Genomic DNA, 21,792 nt, shown 5'->3' with positions numbered 1-21,792 from the left:
GTTCTCAGCGAATTAAAGATGAGCTCAACGTGGGAGACTACAGCGTCGAATTCGTATCGCTTGGTCCCAAGAACTACAGGTGCGACCACTGTGCAGCAAAAATTGTTGAAAAGTAAGCGGTTTCAGCCTCATCAAAAAGAGGGCAACCCAGTTAAATTAACAAGCGATGGAAGCAAATCGTCTTGAACGAGGTGTAGATTTCGCCGTTGAAAACACCGCGCAAAATACACCAGGATGTAAAACATCGAGTGCTTTCCATTGTGCCAAAATTTCGGTCCAAACATAAATGGAACGGTTCGGCCCAGGTCGAAATTTTGTGGTCCACCTCCAGAGGTGGTCCTCTTTGACCGGTCGGTCCAGTCCGACCGAAAATTGCCGTTCCCTTTTTTAGCATGTTTTTTTTTTCAGTCCCGGTCCAGCTCTTCACTACACCCAGTAGTCAAAATGGAGGATGGTTCAGACGTAAATGTTTACGAGTGCAGTGCGTGTAAGCTTCAAACGCAAGACCTGAACTTTCTCCCAGTTATGCACAGTTGCACACAAGGCTCAGGTACAGCAGTGCATCTTAATTTGTTTTTTCTTCTGGTTTTCATCAGTTTTTGAAGACAAATATATTACTGGCTTCTCCGTATGTTGACGATGTTTTCTCGCGTTTTTCTCTGAGCAGTACGTGACCCTAGCCCTTACGACAATAACAAACAATCAATTCGGTCGGAGTTTTGGTTTCGACGCGTTCAATTTTCCCTTGGTCGGTCCGAGTGGTTTTTGACCGGTTGGTCCGGTAAAATGGAAAGTACCCATTATCTCTTCACCTTTTCAGAGCGTTTATTAGTATTGGCGACTTGATTTCGTTACATTTTATTGCTCCCTGGGCTTATAGTGTGTTTTGTGGCTCTAGAGAAGATTTTGTTATGCAGGAATTTTTTGTTTCCTGACTCTGCCGAGCGTTTAATACTAACAGGGACTTGTTTCACTATATTTGTTGCTCCATGGAATTGGTAGAACGCCGTGTGGCTCCAGAGAAGATGTTGCTTGGCAATAAGTTCGTTTCCTTTTCATTCTTTACATATTATATACTTTACCTCAACTTTGTTGTCTCAATACATTATTTTTATTGCTGTTTTCGGCGAAATCCAAACCTTTTTTTGTTCTAGCCGTCATTAATTTAATTTGGCTAACTCTGTTCTGCTTCAGGTAGATCTGGTTTCTTTTTAGCAAAACCTTAAAGATTTTTCGAGCTACTTTTTCCATTCTATTCCACGGATTTATTTCGTTTATTTCTGGCTATGGACTCTACTCAGTGAAAGGATCATTCAAGCAAGGTTCTATTCCCAAAATATCAAACTGACAATTGAGAAGATCTATGCACCCACAGAAGATGCAAAAGTGAAAGTGAAAGAGGAATTCTACATGCATGAGACTGAAGGATGTAATAGACAGCAGGAACAAACAGGATAATTATGCTGATAGTCATGAACGCTTACGTGGGAGAAGAAAACAAGGACTATGATCAAACTATGATAAAGAGATGGGCACGCATGGGCTGCGATAAAGGAACAATAATGGAGAAAGGCTGTTCAAATTGTGCGACATTGTACGAACACATTTTCAACCACAGAATATACCTTAGGTAATGTGGGTATCGCCAGGAATCAGGTAGAGTCAGAATTCGCGGAAAGATTCTAGGATATACAGGAGTAACAGGACTGCAGACATCAGAAGTCACCATAATTTTTGAGGAACCGATCAAAGGGAAAGAAAGGAATTAGAGTTAAGCAGGATACGACTAAGCTGAAAAATAGAAACATCTTGAAGACAGAGGAAGAGATCTAAGGTGCTTGGGAATGAAGAGCTAGCAATAGAAGATGAAAAATTAGAGCGTGACTTTCAGGTGATCAAGAAGGCGCACACTAAGGTTGTAGAAACAGTTCTAGGTAGGCCACGTACAAGGAAGAAATCATGGATCAGTGAAGAATCGTGGAACCTTGTAGACCCAAGGAAAAAAATCAATAAAAAGATTTTAGAGCACGATCAGAATGAGTCAAGATGCAAATAAGGACGAAGTCTACGGAGAAGGGCAGATAAGTTAAGGGCATAAAAGAGTGTAAAAGCAGACTAAAGAAAATTGATGAAAAACATCGCAGATTAAGCAGAAGAAGCTGTAAAGAGCCAACAAATAAAGACACTATACGGGGTCAAAAATATGCTGTGTAATAAAAGCTCTGGACAGAGCACTACAGCTCTAGGAAAGAAAGGAGACCTTATCAGACAATGGTGACGATGAACTGAAGCCGAGATGGAAAGACCATTGTAAGGAGGTGATTTATATGAAAGCACAAGCAAACTCAATCACTAATGATTAGGAAGCTGAGGGCCTCGACAAAATAGGCCACTTTTCCCAAGCCTCTGTTTAAAAAGAAGTCAACTGCGAAGCCATTGCTATGAAAACAATTTTTTATTTTCAGATAAGTAAAACTCATTGTCATAAAAATGGTTTTGCACTTAGCCTCATTTTGAAAGTGGGGCTTTTTGGAACTCGGAAATGACCCAGGAGAAGTGAAGACAGCGATTAAACGACTACAGAATGGGAAACTACCAGTAATTGACTCCATCCAGGGTCCGAAATGAACCTTTTTTTATGGGCGCCAACCGGCACCTAAATATGCATTGTCGACCGCCAGATCGCAAATTGTTGTCGCCAAAAATTTTCGTGTACAATAAAAAATTAAAAAGCGTGTTTTGGACATTTTTAGCGTAGTGTCGCGCACGCAGTGAAGCCCCATAGCTATAGAAAATTGGAAACCTATAGACCGAACGTCTACCGTCTGCATAGACTCTCAGGGTAGGGGTAAAAAAAACTCAGCAGGGTAGGGAAGGGAATACCAGACGTGTACCGTGCAATTCGCTTCGGTAGAAAATTGGCCACTTTACTAGTTTAGGGGCAACCAACGGAGTTGCTCGAGTGAAAAATCTAGATTGTGCTCGAACGGCAAAAAACAAATTGGCCGAAAAAATTTCGAAGGCTTTGCTTTTTGCTTGATCACGCTTTTGGTCACGCTCCAGAAACAACGTAGCCTCTCCCCCCATTTAGGAATAAATGTATCTTTCAGATGAAGAAATAGCCGGGGGATCGGGGCCAATCAGAATTGTAACAACCAATGTAACTTTGCTTCACAAAAATTACCTGACATAACTTCTAATCTAGAGCTACGGTTACTTAATGATGTTTTGCGGGTCCGCAAGCTAGAGCAAACAGCAATTAAATACCTCTTATTAACCGAATTTTCGGTCCGTACGGTAAATTACGGACCGAGTTTTTTTCCGTCGATTTATGGCCCAAGCGCGAAGCGCGCGGGTCATAAATCGATGGAAAAAAATGAGGATCCGTAATTTACAGTACGGACCGAAAAAACGAGGCTAATAAGATGTTTATTATATGGCTTCTTCCTGTTTGGGGGACCGGAAACAAGTGCAGGACGCACGATTTGACAGTCATTTGACAGGCGTCAAAAAAGAAAGTTTTTATTGGCGCACGAAAACAATAGCACATAACAAAGGCTTTCCGAGAAAGTAAAAACAAATTCGCCACGTTGAAAAAGTTTATTCGGTGAAACTAAGAGCACTGTAAGTTTCAGCTCTTTAATGTAACGCTGGAGTATTTTTGAAACCGAACACTGTGTCTGTCTAGAAGTCGTTTCCATCTTTCCTCTTTTTGTCCTTGTAAAAAAAAGCACCGCAAAAGGCAAAGAAGCTTTTCAAGGTAAGTTTGTTGTCATTGTCGAAGGATTCGCTCGTTTATTATTTTTGGGAAAACCTCTCTTTCTGCCAGTTCATTCTCGTCTTCAATTGTGTTCTGCGTTAACGTTTTTCAAACACTGACTAGAATTCTCTTCCTCGGTAAGGTTACGATTCAGTTTCTACATTAGCCTCGTTTCATTAAAACAACGGCTAGGTTAAAATTTGGAAAGGCAAGGTCAACCTCCCAGTCCTCAGGGTTTACAGGCATATTTTAAAGTTAATTCGGCCAAAACTAAGAGCACTGTAAGTATTCACTCGTTAATGTGACGCTGGAGTCTTTTGAAAACTGGACATGTGTCTGTGTCTGGCTCGAACTCGCTTCTATGCTCCGTATAATAACTACATTTATTATATGGCTGAGTCTGTTTTCGCCATGCGATTGCTCAATTTGCGGTCCGTAACTTGCTATACGGACCAAAATGTCAAAGAAAATGCTCATTTCGGAGCTCTAAATCTCTTTACCTCGGAAAAAAGGTTGAAATTAAGTTACAAGACGTCTATCAACCTTGAGGACTTAGATTTTGACTTTGTCCTTCAACATTTTAAACTGTGTTTATTTGTGAACGAAGGCGATGAAGAAACTAACTCGTAATCTTATCCAAGAGGATTCTAGTCCGTGTTTGAAAATTTTATCGTAGTACCCAGTTAAGAAGACGAAAATCGACTGGCAGAGATTCGACATGTTTGCCTAAGAGAATATGAGTAATTCCTTCGACAAATATGATAACAAACATGCTAAACCCGATCATCTTGACGAGCTTCTTTGTCATTTGCAGTGTTTTTCCAAAGACCAACGAAAGAAAGGTAGACGCGACTCCGAGCCAGACACAATGTCCAGTTTTAAAAAATATCCAGCCTCATATTGGCGACTGAATACTTACAGTGCTCTTAGTTTTGACCGAATATACTTAAAAATATGTCTGTAAACCCCGAGGACTGGGATGTTGACTTTGCCTTTCCAGATTTTAACCTAGCTTTGTTCGAACGAGAACGAAGCTGATGTAGAAACTGAATCGTAACCTTTCCGTGGAAGAAAATATGGTCCGTGTTTGAAAATTTTCACGCAGATCACGCTTGACGACGAGAATGAACCGGCAGAAATTCGAGAGGTTTTCCCAAAAAAATTAACGAGCTAATCTTCGACGACGACAACAAACTTACTTTGAAAAACTTCTTTGCCTTTTGCAGTGTTTTTTTTTTTTACAAGGACCAACGGAGGAAAGATGGAAACGACTTCGAGAAAGACACAGTGCCCGGTTTCCAAAATACTCTAGCGTTACATTAAAGAGCTAAAACTTACAGCGCTCTTAGTTTTAACCAAAAAAAACTTTTTCAACATGGCGAATTTGTTTTCACTTTCTCGGAAACCTTTTGTTGTGTGCTATTGTTTTCGTGGGCCGATAAAAACTTTCTTTCTTGACGCCTGTCAAATGATTGTCAAATCGCGCGTCCTGCACTTGATTCCGGTTCCCGAAACTGGAAGAAGCTATATAATAAACATCTTATTAGCCTCGTTTTTTCGGGCCGTACTGTAAAATACGGATCCTCGTTTTTTTCCATCGCTTTATGGCCCAAGCGCGACATAAATCGATCGAAAAAAACTCGGTCCGTAATTTACAGTACGGACGGAAAACTCGCCTAATCAGAGGTATATATTATACATGTAACTTCTAACAGAAAATAATAAAGTACTTCGTGATCTACATTTTTGTTTCCTACAAGGTAGAATTTCCATTACAACAACACTTCAAATTTGAGTACAATGACTTCCAGGCGAGGGTGCTACAAAGAGCGGTTATTACAGTGGAACCTCGATTTAACGAACTCTGTATAACGAAGTCCTCGGTACAACAAACGATTTTCTTCAGCCCGGCCAAAATTACATCAAAATGTATGGAACAGAACCTCGATTTAACGAAATCCCCGTTATAATGAACACAATCCACACGCGCAAACGTAAAATATATTTCGATATAACAAACAAACTGTCAGTAGGTGATAAAAAATAAATGTCAAAAAAGACCAACAAGGATAAGTTTTATGTGTACAGTAGTTTTAAGCAGTTTTTTGCATATTCTCGAGTTTCTAGTGCCTTGGCTGTGTATTGCTTGGTACTGAAATGTCATAACAGCAGTTTTTCAGATCAGGAAATGCTGGGTTTTGTAAATTAATTATTAACTACACCTCGATATAACGAACATTATGGTAGTTTTCCCAAAAATTCGTTATAAGGAGGTGTTCGATCAAACGAAACCCAAACACTGCGCTAATAGACGGCAACCTCGGCGCACGGGAATAAGCCTCGTTCACAGTTTGTAAATTGCAATTTGCTTACCCATGAAGCATTTAGGAGTTCTTAAGAACTGGTTTAAACGAGTCTATGGGTTCCAGATCGAACTGGAATTTGAAGGTGTTGGTTTCTGAGGAAAGCGGAAAACCAGATACCCGGAGAAAAACATCTTGGAGCAAAGGCGAGAACCAACAACAAACTCCACCCACAAAATGGCATCCAACCCAGGATCTGAACCCAGGCCACATTGGTGGGAGGCGAGTGTTCCCACCACTGCGCCACTCTCGCTTCAGTTCTAATTGGACGATCACTTATTCTGGCCCTTAAAAAACATCGTTTGCTTCGCTGATTGATTAGAACTCATTACTGTATGGAATTTGCGACATGGCTTTTCAGTGTGTATGCAAAAATGACATTCCTTGCAAAGCGATGACTTGCTAAAGAAGTTAACACAATATTTGCACCTCCATGGTTTCACTTTCAAAGTGAGTACGTTCATGTCGCTTGCAATGAGATGACTGTCTAAAGCTCTTATCACAATACTTGCACTTATGAGGTTTCTCTCCTGTGTGTATAAGTTCATGTTGCTTGCACTTTGTTAAATAGTAAAAGCTTTTTCCACAATACTTGCACTTGTGAGGTTTCACTCCTGTGTGTATAAGTTCATGTTGCTTGCAATTTGTTAAAAAGGTGAAGCTTTTACCACAATACTTGCACTTGTGCGGTTTTATTCCTGTATGGGTAACTTCATGTTGAGCACGGCTTGACGCCCAGATAAAGGTCTTATCACAGTACTTGCACTTGAAAAGATTCAAACCCGTGTGGAGACGTTCATGAACTTTGCAATAAGATGACCGGCTGAAACACTTACCACAAAACCCGCATTGATGAGGTTTCAATTCTGCGTGTTTACCTTCATGCTTTTTGCACTGTATTGAAGTTGTAAAGCGTTCATCACAATAGTTACACTTGTACGGTTTCTCTTCTGTGTGCTTACGTTCATGCCTTTTGCATTGTGTTGAAGTTGTAAAGCACTCATCACAACAGTTACACTTGTACGGCTTCACTCCTGTATGTATACGTTCATGTCGCTTACAATGAGATGACGAGCTGAAGTTCTTATTGCAGTACTTGCACTGGTAGGGGTTAATTCCTGTGTGAGAAATTTCATGTTCCTTGCGTTGGGATGACGTGACAAAGCGTTCCTCACAGTAATTACACTGGTAAGTTTTAACTACTGTGTGTTTACGTTCATGCCTTTTGCACTGTGTTGAAGTTGTAAAGCACTCATCACAATAGTTACACTTATACGGTTTCACTCCCGTGTGTATACGTTCATGTCGCTTACGATGAGATGAAAAGCTAAAGCTCTTGATGCAGTACTTGCACTGGTAAGGTTTAATTCGTGTGTGAGAAAGTTCATGTTCCTCGCACCGCGATGACGTGACAAAGCATTGATCACAGTATTTACACTGATAGGGTTTGACTTCTGTGTGTTTACGTTCATGCCTTTTGCACTGTGTTGAAGTTGTAAAGCACTCATCACAATGGCTACACTTATACGGTTTCACTCCTGTATGTATACGTTCATGTCGCTTGCAATGAGATGAAGAACTTAGGTTCTTATAGCAGTACTTGCACTGGTAAGGTTTAATTCCTGTGTGAGAAATTTCATGTTCCTTGCAATGCGATGACGTGACAAAGCATTCATCACAGTACTTACACTGATAAGGTTTTAATCCTGTGTGTTTACTTTCATGCCTTTTGCACTGTGTTGAAGTTGTAAAGCACTTGTCACAATAGTTACACTTATACGGTTTCACTCCCGTATGTATACGTTCATGTCGCTTGCAATGAGATGAAGAGCTGAAGCCCTTATTACAATACCTGCACTTGTAAGGTTTTGCTTCTCTGTGGGTAGATTCATGAACAGATTGCAATATTTGGACAGATGAGAAAGTTAATGAACCTTGCATTGCTTTTTCCAGGAAAACGTTCTGTCGAAATAATGACAAAAAAAACTTTGAGTTAAAAGGGTATGTATCCCTTCTTCTTGCAGACCTTAGAAAAACCCAAGCTTTATTTGCAGCAGTGCAAACATTTTTGTTAATAGACGCTATGTTCATGGTTTTAAAACTATTATTTTTGGTTGTCTTTTGCTATGGAGAATGTCGAAGAAAATCATTTCAGCCCAACATTTTTCACGTTCTCTTATTGTTGTGGCTGCGTTACCCCAAAAGCTCGCTGAAATCTCCCTATTGGTGTTGTAAAAGCAATTCATGTGAAAGGAAAGATGTACTTTCATAAGTAATGTTATGAGGGTCACAACATGTCTGGCGGGATGCGGGATTGGGCAATTTGAGTGCAGTCGTCCGCCTTTGTGGACAAGGTATGACAGCTACGAGTGTCAAAGAAAGTGAAGCCTGTCAAATTTATGCATTATCACCTTTGTCTGATGTTCGTCTTATTGCGACATTTCTATGTTCGTCGTTTGTCCAGAAGCCTCAAATCACAGAAGATAGAGGTCACATTCATTTTCGAAAAAAAGTCCAGCATTTTTTGTCTTGAAAGGCTTAAACGAGTACTGTTCGGGCTGCTGGTGTTGTTTTAGGATGCTATGCAACCAAGAAAGATTTTCTTAAGCTAGGGTGGCTCCATATTGTTAAACGCAAGAAGCAGCATTTGCAAAATAATGTCAGTCTTCAAGGCACTGTACTTTAAGGATTGGCCCTACTATCTTAGGTTGAACATTCGCAACGCCACAAGGATGCTAAAATCATCTAGTCAAGTTATGTTGTAGGTGCCGTTAGAGGTCAGGTACCTTCCATGCCAGCGCTACCGTCGTTTTCAGTGCGCTACCACACTCTATCAGGAACTCCTCAAATTTCAGTCATTTCAAGAGTCAGTGGACAAACCACCTTAAAACTAAGGCGAAGGTAAGCCTCCATGGGTATATTATTAGTGACGTTTATTATAGCATTTTCCCCAGATTTGAAGTTTTCGTTTTATCATCATTTTGCTGATAATGACAATTTAAAATCGCATGTTCTTTCTCGTGTATTTTTGCGTGCATTTTTTTACAAGAGTGTTTAATGCGTGTTTTTCTTGTGAAATTTGCGTGCAACATGGCGGATTTCCACGCATGAAAACAAGCCTGTAATGCTGCAATGCCCATGGCCTGTACTGTAGGCGAACTATTGGCTAAAAACACCGAAAAAACAGTAAAAAGACAACTCGAAGGACAACATCTGCTATTTGGAGAATATTTGCGGAGCTGAAGGACCCTTTGTCTCCTAAACTTGCCGATTAACGTACACTATCGAAGATGAACTTAACATCAATGGAGGTAAGCATGTTTTACCTTGTTTTTAAACTAGGAATTATTTATCATCTTTAGAATTATGGAGATCTAGGCCGAGGCGGATAACACCCTCCGAGATCTCCATAATTCTTCAGATGATACGAAAGCTGAATTCAATAACTGTTAAATCAATATCATTTCTGGGATTGCTGTCACCTAAATAAAATGCCATTTGTCATGGAGAGAGAAACAACAGAGGTTAAAAATTTTAGGCCGAGATTGCAAAATTCACTGTGCAAGAAAATGACAAAACATAGCTTATTTCATGTTGAAGTAAGTATGGACAGTTCAACTATAATCACCTTGGCAGGGGTACAGGGTAATTAAGCATATATGGCATATCCTATTGTGATACTAGTATAATGGGCATCAAGTAAAGCTGTTGTGTATTTTGAATCAAATCTACTGAACTTGTCCACCAAAAAGCAGAAACTTTGTTATTAAGATGGCTCCGTCATTAAAACAGGAGCATTGAGCTATGACTGACTTTCCGTCATAACTTTTTTGTTTTCAACGCGATGACTGCGAAACTTTGCAAAGAACAACAGATTTCGGTAACAAATAGGAAATATTCCGATTTCATTGATGATAAATCTTTTTTTTTGTGGAAATTTATAGCGCTTAAAAGGACCCCACTGTTCAAAGAAAATCACTTCTAGTAAAGAAAATTGTTGATATTTTTGACTGAAATTTCTGGTATCGGCTTTTATTGATATAATAAATATGCTAGAGAAATTTGGAACAAAGTCGGTCGAAATTCAGCTGCGAAATTATTGTGGAATTTCACTAACAAATTGCTACCTGAGATAGCCAAGACAACAGTTTGAATTTTCGGGACAGGTAATTTCAGCGTTTTTTCTTTTTAAAACACAAGCCAATTGCCAATCGTGCTATTCTTTAAAAAGTACTTTTTGGTTTTAGGGGCGCTATGATTATTGCTCCAAACCTTGCTCTGGAGTCGAATGACTTGTTCCCCGAAAATTTCTAAATATCCCTTTCCAGTTTTGGCTGACACTCCTGCTTCATATATTTTGATATTTTGATTGCAATGCATCTTCAACGGCTTTCACTGCTGTTCATTGCTTCCAGTTCAAGAAAAAGGTATTGGAATTGAACACTACCTTCAATCAAAGCTCACATAGAACTGTCAAACACCATTGTTTATGACTACAAAATGAGCACGGGCAGCAGTTCTGCAAGGAATTCGCACCTCGCCCAGTGGGGACGAACAACAATGAAACCATACCTGCGAACCGATCTTTTTATTGCAGAGCAAAGTATAATAATCAAGAAAACTACTACCCAGCCATTGAAGGAAGGAGTCACGACAATTTTCACAGTTGTATATTTATACCTGGATAGTATTTTTTGTGATCATTTTATTTTGCATTGTCATATAATTCTTTTCACAGGCATGAACATCATAGTCGTTCGTTCCCCCTAGAAAAGGTGCGAGTTCCTCGCGGAACTGCTGCCCGTGCTCATTTTGTAGTCATAAACAAAGGTGCTCGACGATTCTATCTGAACTCTGCTACGAGGTGGTGTACAATCCAAATACCTTTTTCTTGAATTTGAAGCAACCTACCGTAGTAAAAGCTGTTGAGGATGCATTGCAATTCATCAAAATGTACATGTGTGTAGCGTAGCAGGAGTTTCGGTTAAAACTGAGAGGGGATATTTCAAAGATGTCGAGGAACTTGTAAGTCATTCGACTTCAGAGCAAGGTTTGGAGCAATTTACAGTGCTCCTAAAACTAAAAGGTACTTTCTAAAGAATAGCACGATTGGAAATCGGCTTTGCTTTAAGAATTAAAAAACACTGGAATTACTTCTCCCGAACATTCGAAACTGGTGGCTTGTTCTACCTCAGAGCAATTGACCACTCCGGAAAATACCATGACATACGATAATGCTCTTTGTTTGTCACCCCCAAATTTTGCGTAAGCGTTGTCTTCTGTTTCTCTTGGGAGTTGAAATGGCCCCAAGAGAAACTGAAAACAATGCTTATGCAAAATTTTGGGGTGACCAACAAAGAGCATTATCGTATGTTATGGTATTTTCTGGAGTGGTCAATTTCTTTTTGGTATTCAAGAACGATTTCACAGCTAAATTTTGAAGCACTTTCTACTTACGGACTTCTGCTCCAACGATTTTTCTGAAATTTCTCAGGCACATTTATTATATCAATAAAAACCGATACCAGAAATTTCATTAAAAAGTGTCAGTAAAATTTTTTACTAGACGCAATTTTCTTCGAAAAGTGGGGTCCTTTTAAGCACTAATTTCGCAAAAAATATTTTCCATCAATGAAATCGGAATATTTCATATCATTGCCGAATAATATCTGTAATTCTTTGCAAAGTTTCGCTGCCATCCCATTAAAAACGAAAAGGTTATGACGAAAAGTTCGCCATAGCTAAATGCAAACGTATTATTAAATGACGGAACCACCTTGAACCACCAACATAATAATATTGTACAGTCATGAGAGTGAAGACATACATACAGGTTAACTATTTTAAAAAGCAACCCCTTGACATTTTGCTAATTCTCAAATGTAAGTGAAACTTGTGAACTTTTTGTTTGTGGCTTTTTTGGAGTAACGAAACATATTGGTGAATTATAAGCATGTTGTTAATGATGTCCACGAAATAAAAATCAATATGCAAAACACATCTAATTTCCTGGCAATTCTTTTGTGACTCTAATGTCCTGCACAACAAAACAAGGTATTTCTCTTAGTCAAACAATGTCACTTTTAAGTCAATATCTGGTTTTAGTATATACAACTGTACTCAAACAGTGGATAGCGTTTTTCCCACGTTTTGCTCAAACATGGGATATCCAGTGCTATTCACCTTTGAGCGACGTCGAACTCGCATAAGTTATGAGCAAAATGGCTTCCCGGTTTGCTACTATAACAAACAAAGAAATTTTACAAATAATAATAAAAAAATATTCCCAAAAAACATGAAGAAGGAAACAGAATTTGATTTGGAAGTTTTTTTACAGGTAAAGCTTTGGCCGTTTAACCTCATAATTTATTAATGAAACTGGTGAAAAAGTTTTTTTGTTTACAAACGCAAGTTAAGTCTTGTGTTACTTTATTTAGCTGACATGACTTGTTCATAAATAAGCCTAAAACAAGGTTTTTAATGGCTTTTTGTACAGAATTGTCTCAAATACAGGAATGATTCACATCTCCTTTTTTTGTGCCCACAAGAGCTAAAAAATGCGTTGAAAAGCTTGTCAGCAAGACAACGTGACAGGTGTAACTTCAGTCATTTGTGTGAAAAAATTGTAATCATTGGCAGCAAGAAGTGTGTTTAAAAATCATAATTTTTGAGCTCAATCATCTCACTGTTTCAGTATCTACTAAATTCACAGCTTGGAAAACATCCACCACTAGCCACTGCCACTTCGGTGAACAATTGTTATTTATTATACATTGCAATTATTATGTCTTCTCACTGGCTATTAAAGAACCTACGGTTAATTTGGTAATTAGTGAAGCCTACAGATTATTTACATGTAGTTAATATCTACTAGCAGATAACTGACTAATCTGTAGGTTGCGTGAGCAATGGATGATTTCCAACTAGAGCCCAAAGTGCAAGGTTGTGGTTGTAGTTATTATCTTTAAAACAATATATAATAAAACAATTATTGGATTCCGCTTTTGTGACACTGACTTCGGCTCGGCTGATAGCACTCCCCAACCTGAATTATTCCAGATGTCACAAAAACCTTGTCCAGTAACTGTTTAGTATCTGTGGCCACCATACTGCTCAGAGCTTATTCCAGTGGCCTTAAAATTTCTTTGGTTGTCTTTCCAACTGAAATTTGCAGGCAACTTTCTCGACTGCTTACAAAGAGACACTAAAATTTTCTTGTACCACAGTTTCATGGGTGTATTGTGGGTAAGTCTGAGATCATGCCATCCTATCTTTATTATGTTTTCGTGGGAAGGAGCGCCAAATTCTAGACAAGTAAGCGCACAAAGTCACGAAGAGTCACTCAAGTTTTACTTTTATCCTCTATCCTGATTGGTCAACAACAAAACAAAAGGTTTATGTCACAAAAAATGTTTGGCTGCTCAGGTCTGCAGACATTACTTTACGGGTGGAGCGCAGCAATGACCAGAAATACATTCTATGTCTGCATTCGCAGACTACCTAATCATACATTTTCAGTTTGAATTTTATTGTTTTTATTGTTGAATTTTATTTTTTTATTATTTTTGTTTGAATGTAAAACATCCATATGTTAAGATGAGTTATAAGCAAGTATTATTTATCCAAAAAATAAATTTTCTGACGTGAAAACATAACAGAGGGTCCACAATAGGGGTTCTCAAATCCCCCCTTCCTGCCAATATTTTCTTCTTAATCCCGCTATCCTGGCTTTTTTTTTTTTTCGAATCCTGATCCCACCTACATTTTGTCGCGAGTTTCTTGCTTGAATATTGAGAAAGACACTAACCTTCCTGCCCACATGTTGTCGTGAGTTTGTTTCTTGAATATTGCGAAAGACTAACCTTCATGCAATAGGCTTCATGTTGACGGTTCTTAACATCACCATTATATTATCTGTTTAGAATGGTTTTTTTCCCTCCCAAAAAGGAATTGTTCACTTTGATTTTGGACTGGCCTCGATATTCTGATTCCTGCTCTTTTGCAATAATGGTAATGATTATAATGGCTTGTTCACAGTAAATCCATAAACTAGAAATATGGTTCTTCACCTCAGTGGCTAATTTCAATGCTATTGCTCACTTATTTCTTAATTTGCGTTTAAAACTTTACATGCAGATTGTTAGTATTCGGTTTACTTGAGTTCTTACATCCTTGGCAGAGCGAGTGCAGTTGTACTTGTGCAGGAGGCTTTGTTAGCATAAATCAAACTTTCGCGGCACGTTCAAATGTTAGTATTATATGTTAAATGGGCTAAAAGTGATCAAAATTTTTTGACCAAAAATGAACACTGTTTTTATATTTTTAGATGTTCTTCGCTTGAATCTTCATTTGTAGACTTTGCAGAGATTATAAAAAGGTTTAAACTAAAATCAGTTTCAGTTATCAATTTGCAACCTTTTTCATGGACCAACTACTCTGTAATGTGACACTGTAATTTACATCCCTCTTTTGGTGACAGGTCGCTTCTACATGTATTTTGTTTACAGCATTTCATCTCCTACTTTTATTTAGCTCACTGCTTTTTTTCAGCAGCAATCTCTTTTCTCCTTCCTCCAATGTATGTTCGAACGGGCTAAAAAGACTAATTTCTTACTCTCGAAACAAGTGAAACGTTCTGCCATTTTGAAGTCACAATCAAAACAACTCAACCTTGTCCCCAGGTCTACTACTTATGCAAGGAGCGTTTATCGATAGATTTCATCGTATTGATCCCACAAAAACTTACAATTTCAACGCACCAACATTAGACACCTCCGCTTCTCATAAAATCACAGCAAAATGTGGCATTCTCTGTCCAAAGACACTGCTTTTAACAGAGAAACAGCTCCACGCCATACATTTCTTTGTAGCAACTTGCAATGTTTGCCCCCTGGCGATCCCATAATCCTGTGCGCATAACTAAGTCTCGGATTACTGGAAAGTCATTCATTTCGATCAGCCCTCACTACTAAGGGCCCCATACGCGATGGCCTGCTACCAAATACATGACCTTACAGCTGTACTGTATCAGAAGTGGGTGTTCTGAAATTATTATTACAAAAATAGCAGATCCACAAAACAGCTGGCCCTGATAGAATTGAACCACAGACTTTGAAAGAGTGTTCCACAGCAGTAAGAATTGTACCAATACTCACACCAATCTACAAGAGATCTTACGAGTCTGGAGAGAATACCAGAAGCGGATTGGAAAACTGCATGGGTTCCACCTGTTTTTAAAAAAGGGTAAAAAATCTGATGCTGCAAATTACTGGCCAAAATTAATTTTCCTTAACATGCATTGCCTGTAAGGTATTGGAACATGTACTTGTCAGCAAAATAATGAAGCACACCCAAGTGAACAACATCCTAGACAATTTACAATGTGGCTTTAGAGAAAAACGCTCGTGCCCAACTCAATTGTTAGAGCTTATCCGGGTCATTCCACGATCATGGACGTTACATTGAGAACTGGGTGTGTCTATACAGGCCATGGAATGGTTTAGAAGCTATCTGACAGACAGGAATCAGCGGGTGAGGATTGGTTGTGAGGTGTCAGATCCTCGCCAGGTAGCTTATGGTGTACCTCAAGGGTCGATCTTGGGACCAGCCCTTTTTAATATATACATCAACGATCTTCCAGCTGTCCCTAACCTGTGCTCACTAAAGAGTTACGTGGATGATTCCCAGCTCTATCTCTCGTTTCCTGTCCAGGAGACAGCCATGGCTGTGGAACATTTATCCGAAGATTTGCAACGGATTGCCGCCTGGTGTTGCACACACAGCTTGCTGATAAATCCAGATAAGACTAAGTTATTGCTTCTTGGAACCCCGCAGATGTTAGCTCGTGTGCCGGAGGGTTTTGGAGTTACGCTACACGGTAAGGAGATTCTACCGTCTCGTTCTGCAAAAGATTTGGGGGTCATCGTGGACTCGCGCCTTAGTTTTGACGAACATGTGACCGATGTTGTATCTAAGTGTACAGGTAGCCTGTGCCAAATCAATCGTGTGAAACATTTGTTTGATAGGTCTACGCTCATAGCCATCATAAATTCATTAGCGTTCAGCAAGATTTTCTATTGTTCCTCCATGTGGTCTAGTACAACAAAAAAGAACATTGCTAGGCTTCAAAAAGTTCAGAATTTTGCGGCACGGATTGTGACTGGCACAAGAAAGTATGAGCACATCACGCCGATGTAATAAGTTTTCGACAAGAAGGCAGATGCATACTAGAAATACTAGGAATAAAGATAAACTTCATGTACCATCTTTTAGATCAGCAACAGGTCAGCGATCTTTCTCATATAGGGCTGTTCAGCTCTGGAATGACCTTCCAGAAAGTTTAGCAAACATAGAGTCATTTAATGTTTTTAAGAATGCGATTAAAGGACGTGCCCTTGACGAGTTTTTAAGCCATTGACACTCAATAGGTGTAATTATGCATATTTTATATTTTTTAAATAGTATGGTAATGTTTTTTCACTTTCAAATGTTTATATTGAATTTCTATTGTTCATATTAGATTTTATTGTAATTGGTATGTGAAAACCATTTTAATTGGATGTACCAATAAAGTTGATTTGATCTGTCTAATTTGATTTGACATTTGCATGAGTGTAGTTAGAGAAAAATCATTAGAACAGATACATAATAACAAACAACCATTCCCTTTCACTTTGTTTGTGACAGATAGGTGTTAGTTGCATGTGAAGTGAGAAAGTCATCAAATTTACTATTATGCAAATGTTACAACCAAAGAAACCACGTTCTTAAGTGCAAATGTTAAACATTAAATTCCTGTGAATTCTGCAAGCATAACTAAAAACAATTGATATTGTTTTTTAGGTAAATAGTGATACTACAATAACAAAGTGATAAATATTTCTTTTGTGATGTCTGCCTTCTTTGCTTGATGACAAAACACTGTCATGGATGTTACATTCTGGATCATGGATGTTACAGAGGGTAAAAAAGATAAAGAAATCAGTGATGTCAAAAATTTAAATTCCCTGAACCTTCTTTCTTTCCCACAAACATTAGAAACCTGGTGATTAGTTTTGACACAGGCTTTATCTTTCCTTTAAATTTTCACCTTTTTGACGAAAAAACATAAGTCAGCAAGTAAATGTTTGTGACTCATCTTTAAGCTGATCTTCATGCATTTTTTTTGTTCCATGATTTAAAATTTCAAAGAAGCTGCTTGTAGAAAAGGTGTTTTTAAAAGAAAAGCCTGGTTTCAAGCTCTTTCTAAACATTGCAATAAAAAATGGATATGTTTGATACTTGGTCTATTGATTAGAGTATCCTTCAGTTCCACATTATTATCAAATTTTAGAGACTGTGAGCAATTTAGAAGTTTCCACAAAGCTATATTGACGATTTGATATGTTTACTTTAAAAGATGAAGTAATTTACACTTGACATTAATTTTTTGTTGACAATTGTAATTATTAATAATGTTGTCCTTATAATAATTCACTATTGTCTCCAGTAAGATTCTAAGTGCTCTCTTTAACCCCATAATAATATTCAGCAATGCTGAATATACATTATTGTTGTTATATAAAATTTTAGTATTATAACCAGGCTTTTTAGGTAATTATTAGTGAGCTTCCTGCATTAATCATAACTTTAACAAAATTCTTAAATCTTCAGGACACAAAAAGACGCTCTAGAAAACCTGAACACGCAAGAGAACATCAAGAAGGATTCTAACAGGTATTTTGCCGAAGAAGTCTGAAAAATTCTGAACTTTATAAGCCAAATTTAAGGTCTAAACATTTGAGAGAGTGGAGTCCTCGATCGATACGATCCAGGATAAACATGTCAAAAATCCAAGATTGCTAACGTAATTCATCACCCATGATATTAATAGGTAATCAAATGGTATACTCGTGAAATTAGGGAATAATTTCACTTGCGTTTTGTCCAAATCCTAATAATTTCCCGAGCCTTTAAGGCGCGTGAAATTATTCCCTAATTTCACTCATCACCATTTGATTACATATACAAATTTTTTGTGTCCTTTTGGAACTGATTGGTTTTGTTGTCACAGATGTATGTTACTTGGTCAAATAAAAAAGCATCTTTGTTATTTTTTGCATTGGGCTTAGACAACAGCTGTGAGAGAAAATAAAATTTCTTTAAATTTCATGGACGTTACGTAACGTCCATGTCAATAGTTTTGGCAGTTACTGATTTCTCCGAAAAAATGTAAGTTGAAAATACTGTGGTTTTTAATGGAGAGTTACGGTTAAGTTACATTTGGTCTTCATTGAACTCAGTTGTTTGAATTATGGTTAAAAGATTATTGAATTCATTATTACCGGAATACGAGTCTTTTAGTAGTCACTTACTTTGGGTACCCCCCTCAGTATCGAATGGTGGATCTGCACTTACACTAATATATGTCCTGATGATTTTTGAAACTTCAGTCCTTATGCATTTTGGCAATGCACTTAGAATCCCAGAGTAGTTTATTTCAAAAATGGTCATTTTTTTCTTTTCTCATGTGGAATGGACCATCCATGACTTAGCAAGCAACATGCAGGGTGAGGGCCAACCTGATGTACTTATAATGGATTTTGCAAAGGCTTTCGATAAAGTTGGTTATCGTCGCTTAATCCACAGGCAGGGGTTCCAAAAGGCTCAGTATTGGGTCCTTGCCTCTTCCTACTGTACATACAGCCCTATACATGTAAAAGATCTAGCTGAAAGTTTGTCCACCAGAGTTAGACTACTTGCTGATGACACTATATTATACCTGGCTATTCAGTCTATGAACAATTCTGTGAACCTAGAAGATCTACAATGATTATTATTATTTTTATGGAAACCCTTTACAACCCTTACAACTTGGAAGAATCATCTTTATACACAATGTAGATGGAGCCAAGTAATGGAAGAAGATGAAGAAGAAAAAGAAGAAATTTTTCCAAATTTGGTCGACGATAGCTGGTTATGATGAATTATGACTATGATTTTAGCCAATCAGAAATGGAGAAATATTTTGAACGAATGATAATTAACAATTATTCGGCGAAGGCGAAGTTAATATTGTTGAATAATCCCCGAGACGAAGTCGAGGGGATTATTCAACAATGTTAACTGAGCCTGAGGTGAATAATTGTTTTAGTATAATCACACGAAGAGATCTCAACAGAATCAGAAAGGAAACCATTAAAAAACTATTAGTTTGATTGACGGGTGAATTCATGCGTGAACACAAAGCCGTAAACAGTAGATGCGCAAAGATCTTTACAGTATCTTCAAACAAAGCAAATGATAGTTTTAATCTTTTTGTATCGAGTTTTGTAAGCTTTAGCATCAACGGTTTAAAAGAGAATGCCGAAAATTTAAATTACTACCCAATTCTGAGAAGAAAAGTAGAGCTTTATTTGTTTCTGTCAACTCACCGTGAATGAGAAAGTTTTCTTTGTTGCTTCTTGCAAATGCTGTCAACAGCGGTTACAATCAAGGTGAGTGTTGTTTATCTGCAATGTTCTTAGCCTTGTTAACTTGCTGACACATACAATTTTCGAAAATATTTGCCTTCCTCTTTTCTCCATAAATTAACTTCTATTTATAGGCAAAATTGGTGTTGCGAGAAAATCCCGAAATCACAAAACGGTGACAAAGTGACCTCGTTTTCCTCTGTAGTGGTAAACATAGCTTCGAACGTATACAAAAAGTCAGCTACAGTAAACCACTTCACAATAAATCATCCTGTTTAAACACCGTGAAGTCTTTTCTTGCCTTCAAAGTCATCAGCATTTGGATATTCGTGTATTTTCAAAAAGGCTTTACTATGAAACTTTCACAAAACACCAAGTTCACGACAGCGATTTTGTTCTGCTTTATATTCACCGCCTAGCGCGGTGAATATAACGTCATAGTCCAAGATAGCTAACCAATCAGATTGCTTGAATTACCAAGATCACTGAGTATGTATATACTAATAGCTCATATTGAATCAAACGTGAAGGGGTGCAAGAACCTTCGTACTATGCTTTTCTCTCTTTATACTATCACCCATTCCCTATCCACATCAATATCAATTGGCAGTTATCCATTTATCAGTTGGTTTACAGTTATCGATTTTTATCAGTTGAACACGAACTGGGGTATTGCTGGTTTTCACTGTCATGCCATTGAAAATAAAATTAATATCAAAACCATTCAATAGATATGGTCCAGAATCTGGGAAGTGAAAGGATCTAAATGACTGTACTAAGATCCTTACCAAGATTCACGTCAGTGCAATTTTCCATATTCAACATATTCAAAGAATTGATTTACCCTACCTAACATAATAAGGGCTTTGTATGGAGACACCACGTTCAGGTACACAACCGGATAGCCAACCAACAATGCATGGCGGCCTGAAACTATAAAAGAAACATCTGTCTCTGAGTTCTGCTACTAAGGCGTGAATTCGTCTCTCAAGCAACTCATTAACATTAAAGTAATACTTTTTCTAATTACAACGACAGTTCATATGGCAAAATCCCCCCAAACAAGTTACTTTTTTACCTATCATATGATGCCGCGTCACGCAAAAACTGAGAAATTCAAGCGCACTGTACCACAAAACGAAGAACCCTTTTGAAGTGAAAATTTGTCTGAATACTAGCTTTTGGCCGCTCTAATACTTAATGAAAGTACATGTAAAAGCTCAGAAAGATCGATAATTCACTAATTGAACTCTTGATGACGTGATGTGTGAATCAGAATGGTCAAGCCGCTCGGCAGTGAGGATTGAAACGGCTCCGGAGCAACGACAATTGGCCCTGTATTCTGTGGTTAAGCACGGCCCCAACTAATTCATCCTTCCTTTAACAGAACATGTTTATATTGCTTAGTATGACACATTTCGCTAACCTTTTTCCTGCTTAAATGCCACAGCAAATCCTTCATTCACACTACACTTTTGATTCAATCACCAACATCACACTGTGTGCACTGTCACATGGTGGTTGAGTTTATCTGTTTATCTGTAAGAATTTGAGGGAAACCTGGGTACCAGTGACTACACGACCATTGAGGCCATTAGTCGTGTTAAACTTTTTGTGGCTTAACCGTTTGATACATTTTGTACGATCTGATTCGGATCTCCATCGTCTCTTAAGGTAAGAGAAAATGTTTGGTACATGTAGTAATTCCAATGTAGTAGAGAAGGGATCAATGGTAGAGGTACCAAATGAAACGTATCAGGTTCATTCATGTGGAGAGCGCGGTTTTGACAAATTAATGTTGGCCCGTTTCGACGGAGACGGTAGCGGGTAGCCTGCCCAGCTAGGCGTCCAAATCGAGTGGGAACGGAGCAAAGAGAAATTAGCAGGTTTTCTTCTTTCCCCTTTTGGCTTTTTTTCTCTCCGTCCTCCTTTTCGGTCCACTCTCTGCTACAGTGTACGTACATACGATATGTCTGCAACAGGCCGGTTTTCGTTCATGGGGGCCGAGACGTCCGGAATTGAATCAGTTGCATTTGTAGGGCGCTATTTTATGAGGAGCTTATTATGGGTAAAAAGAGGTTGGATAGCACCAAAAAAAGCAAGCCCTAAGGTTAGGACTAAGAAAGAAAACGCGTTAATTACGGTGAGTAAAAACGAAGCACAGCAGCCTTGCATGCTTCCGATTTTAGTCACCGGAAATGTTTTGTTTACACAACGA

General features: G+C 38.3%; 1 protein-coding gene across 1 annotated transcript; it reads right to left on the bottom strand.

Moving 5' to 3' along the window:
- Positions 1-5,801: 5,801 nt before the first annotated feature.
- Positions 5,802-21,143, bottom strand: LOC140950549 (uncharacterized). Its single transcript, XM_073399789.1, has 2 exons — positions 21,001-21,143; positions 5,802-8,085 (listed from the first exon to the last, which is right to left on the bottom strand). Exons 1-2 carry the CDS (start codon positions 21,034-21,036, stop codon positions 6,535-6,537), a joined length of 1,587 nt encoding a protein of 528 aa, XP_073255890.1. The 5' UTR covers positions 21,037-21,143; the 3' UTR covers positions 5,802-6,534.
- Between the last annotated feature and the right edge of the window lie 649 nt (positions 21,144-21,792).

This window comes from Porites lutea, chromosome 10 (assembly GCF_958299795.1).
Source record: "Porites lutea chromosome 10, jaPorLute2.1, whole genome shotgun sequence".
Taxonomy (NCBI): Eukaryota; Metazoa; Cnidaria; class Anthozoa; order Scleractinia; family Poritidae; genus Porites; species Porites lutea.
Note: the sequence above shows the minus strand (reverse complement) of the source record. Positions and strands in the feature narration are given on the sequence as shown.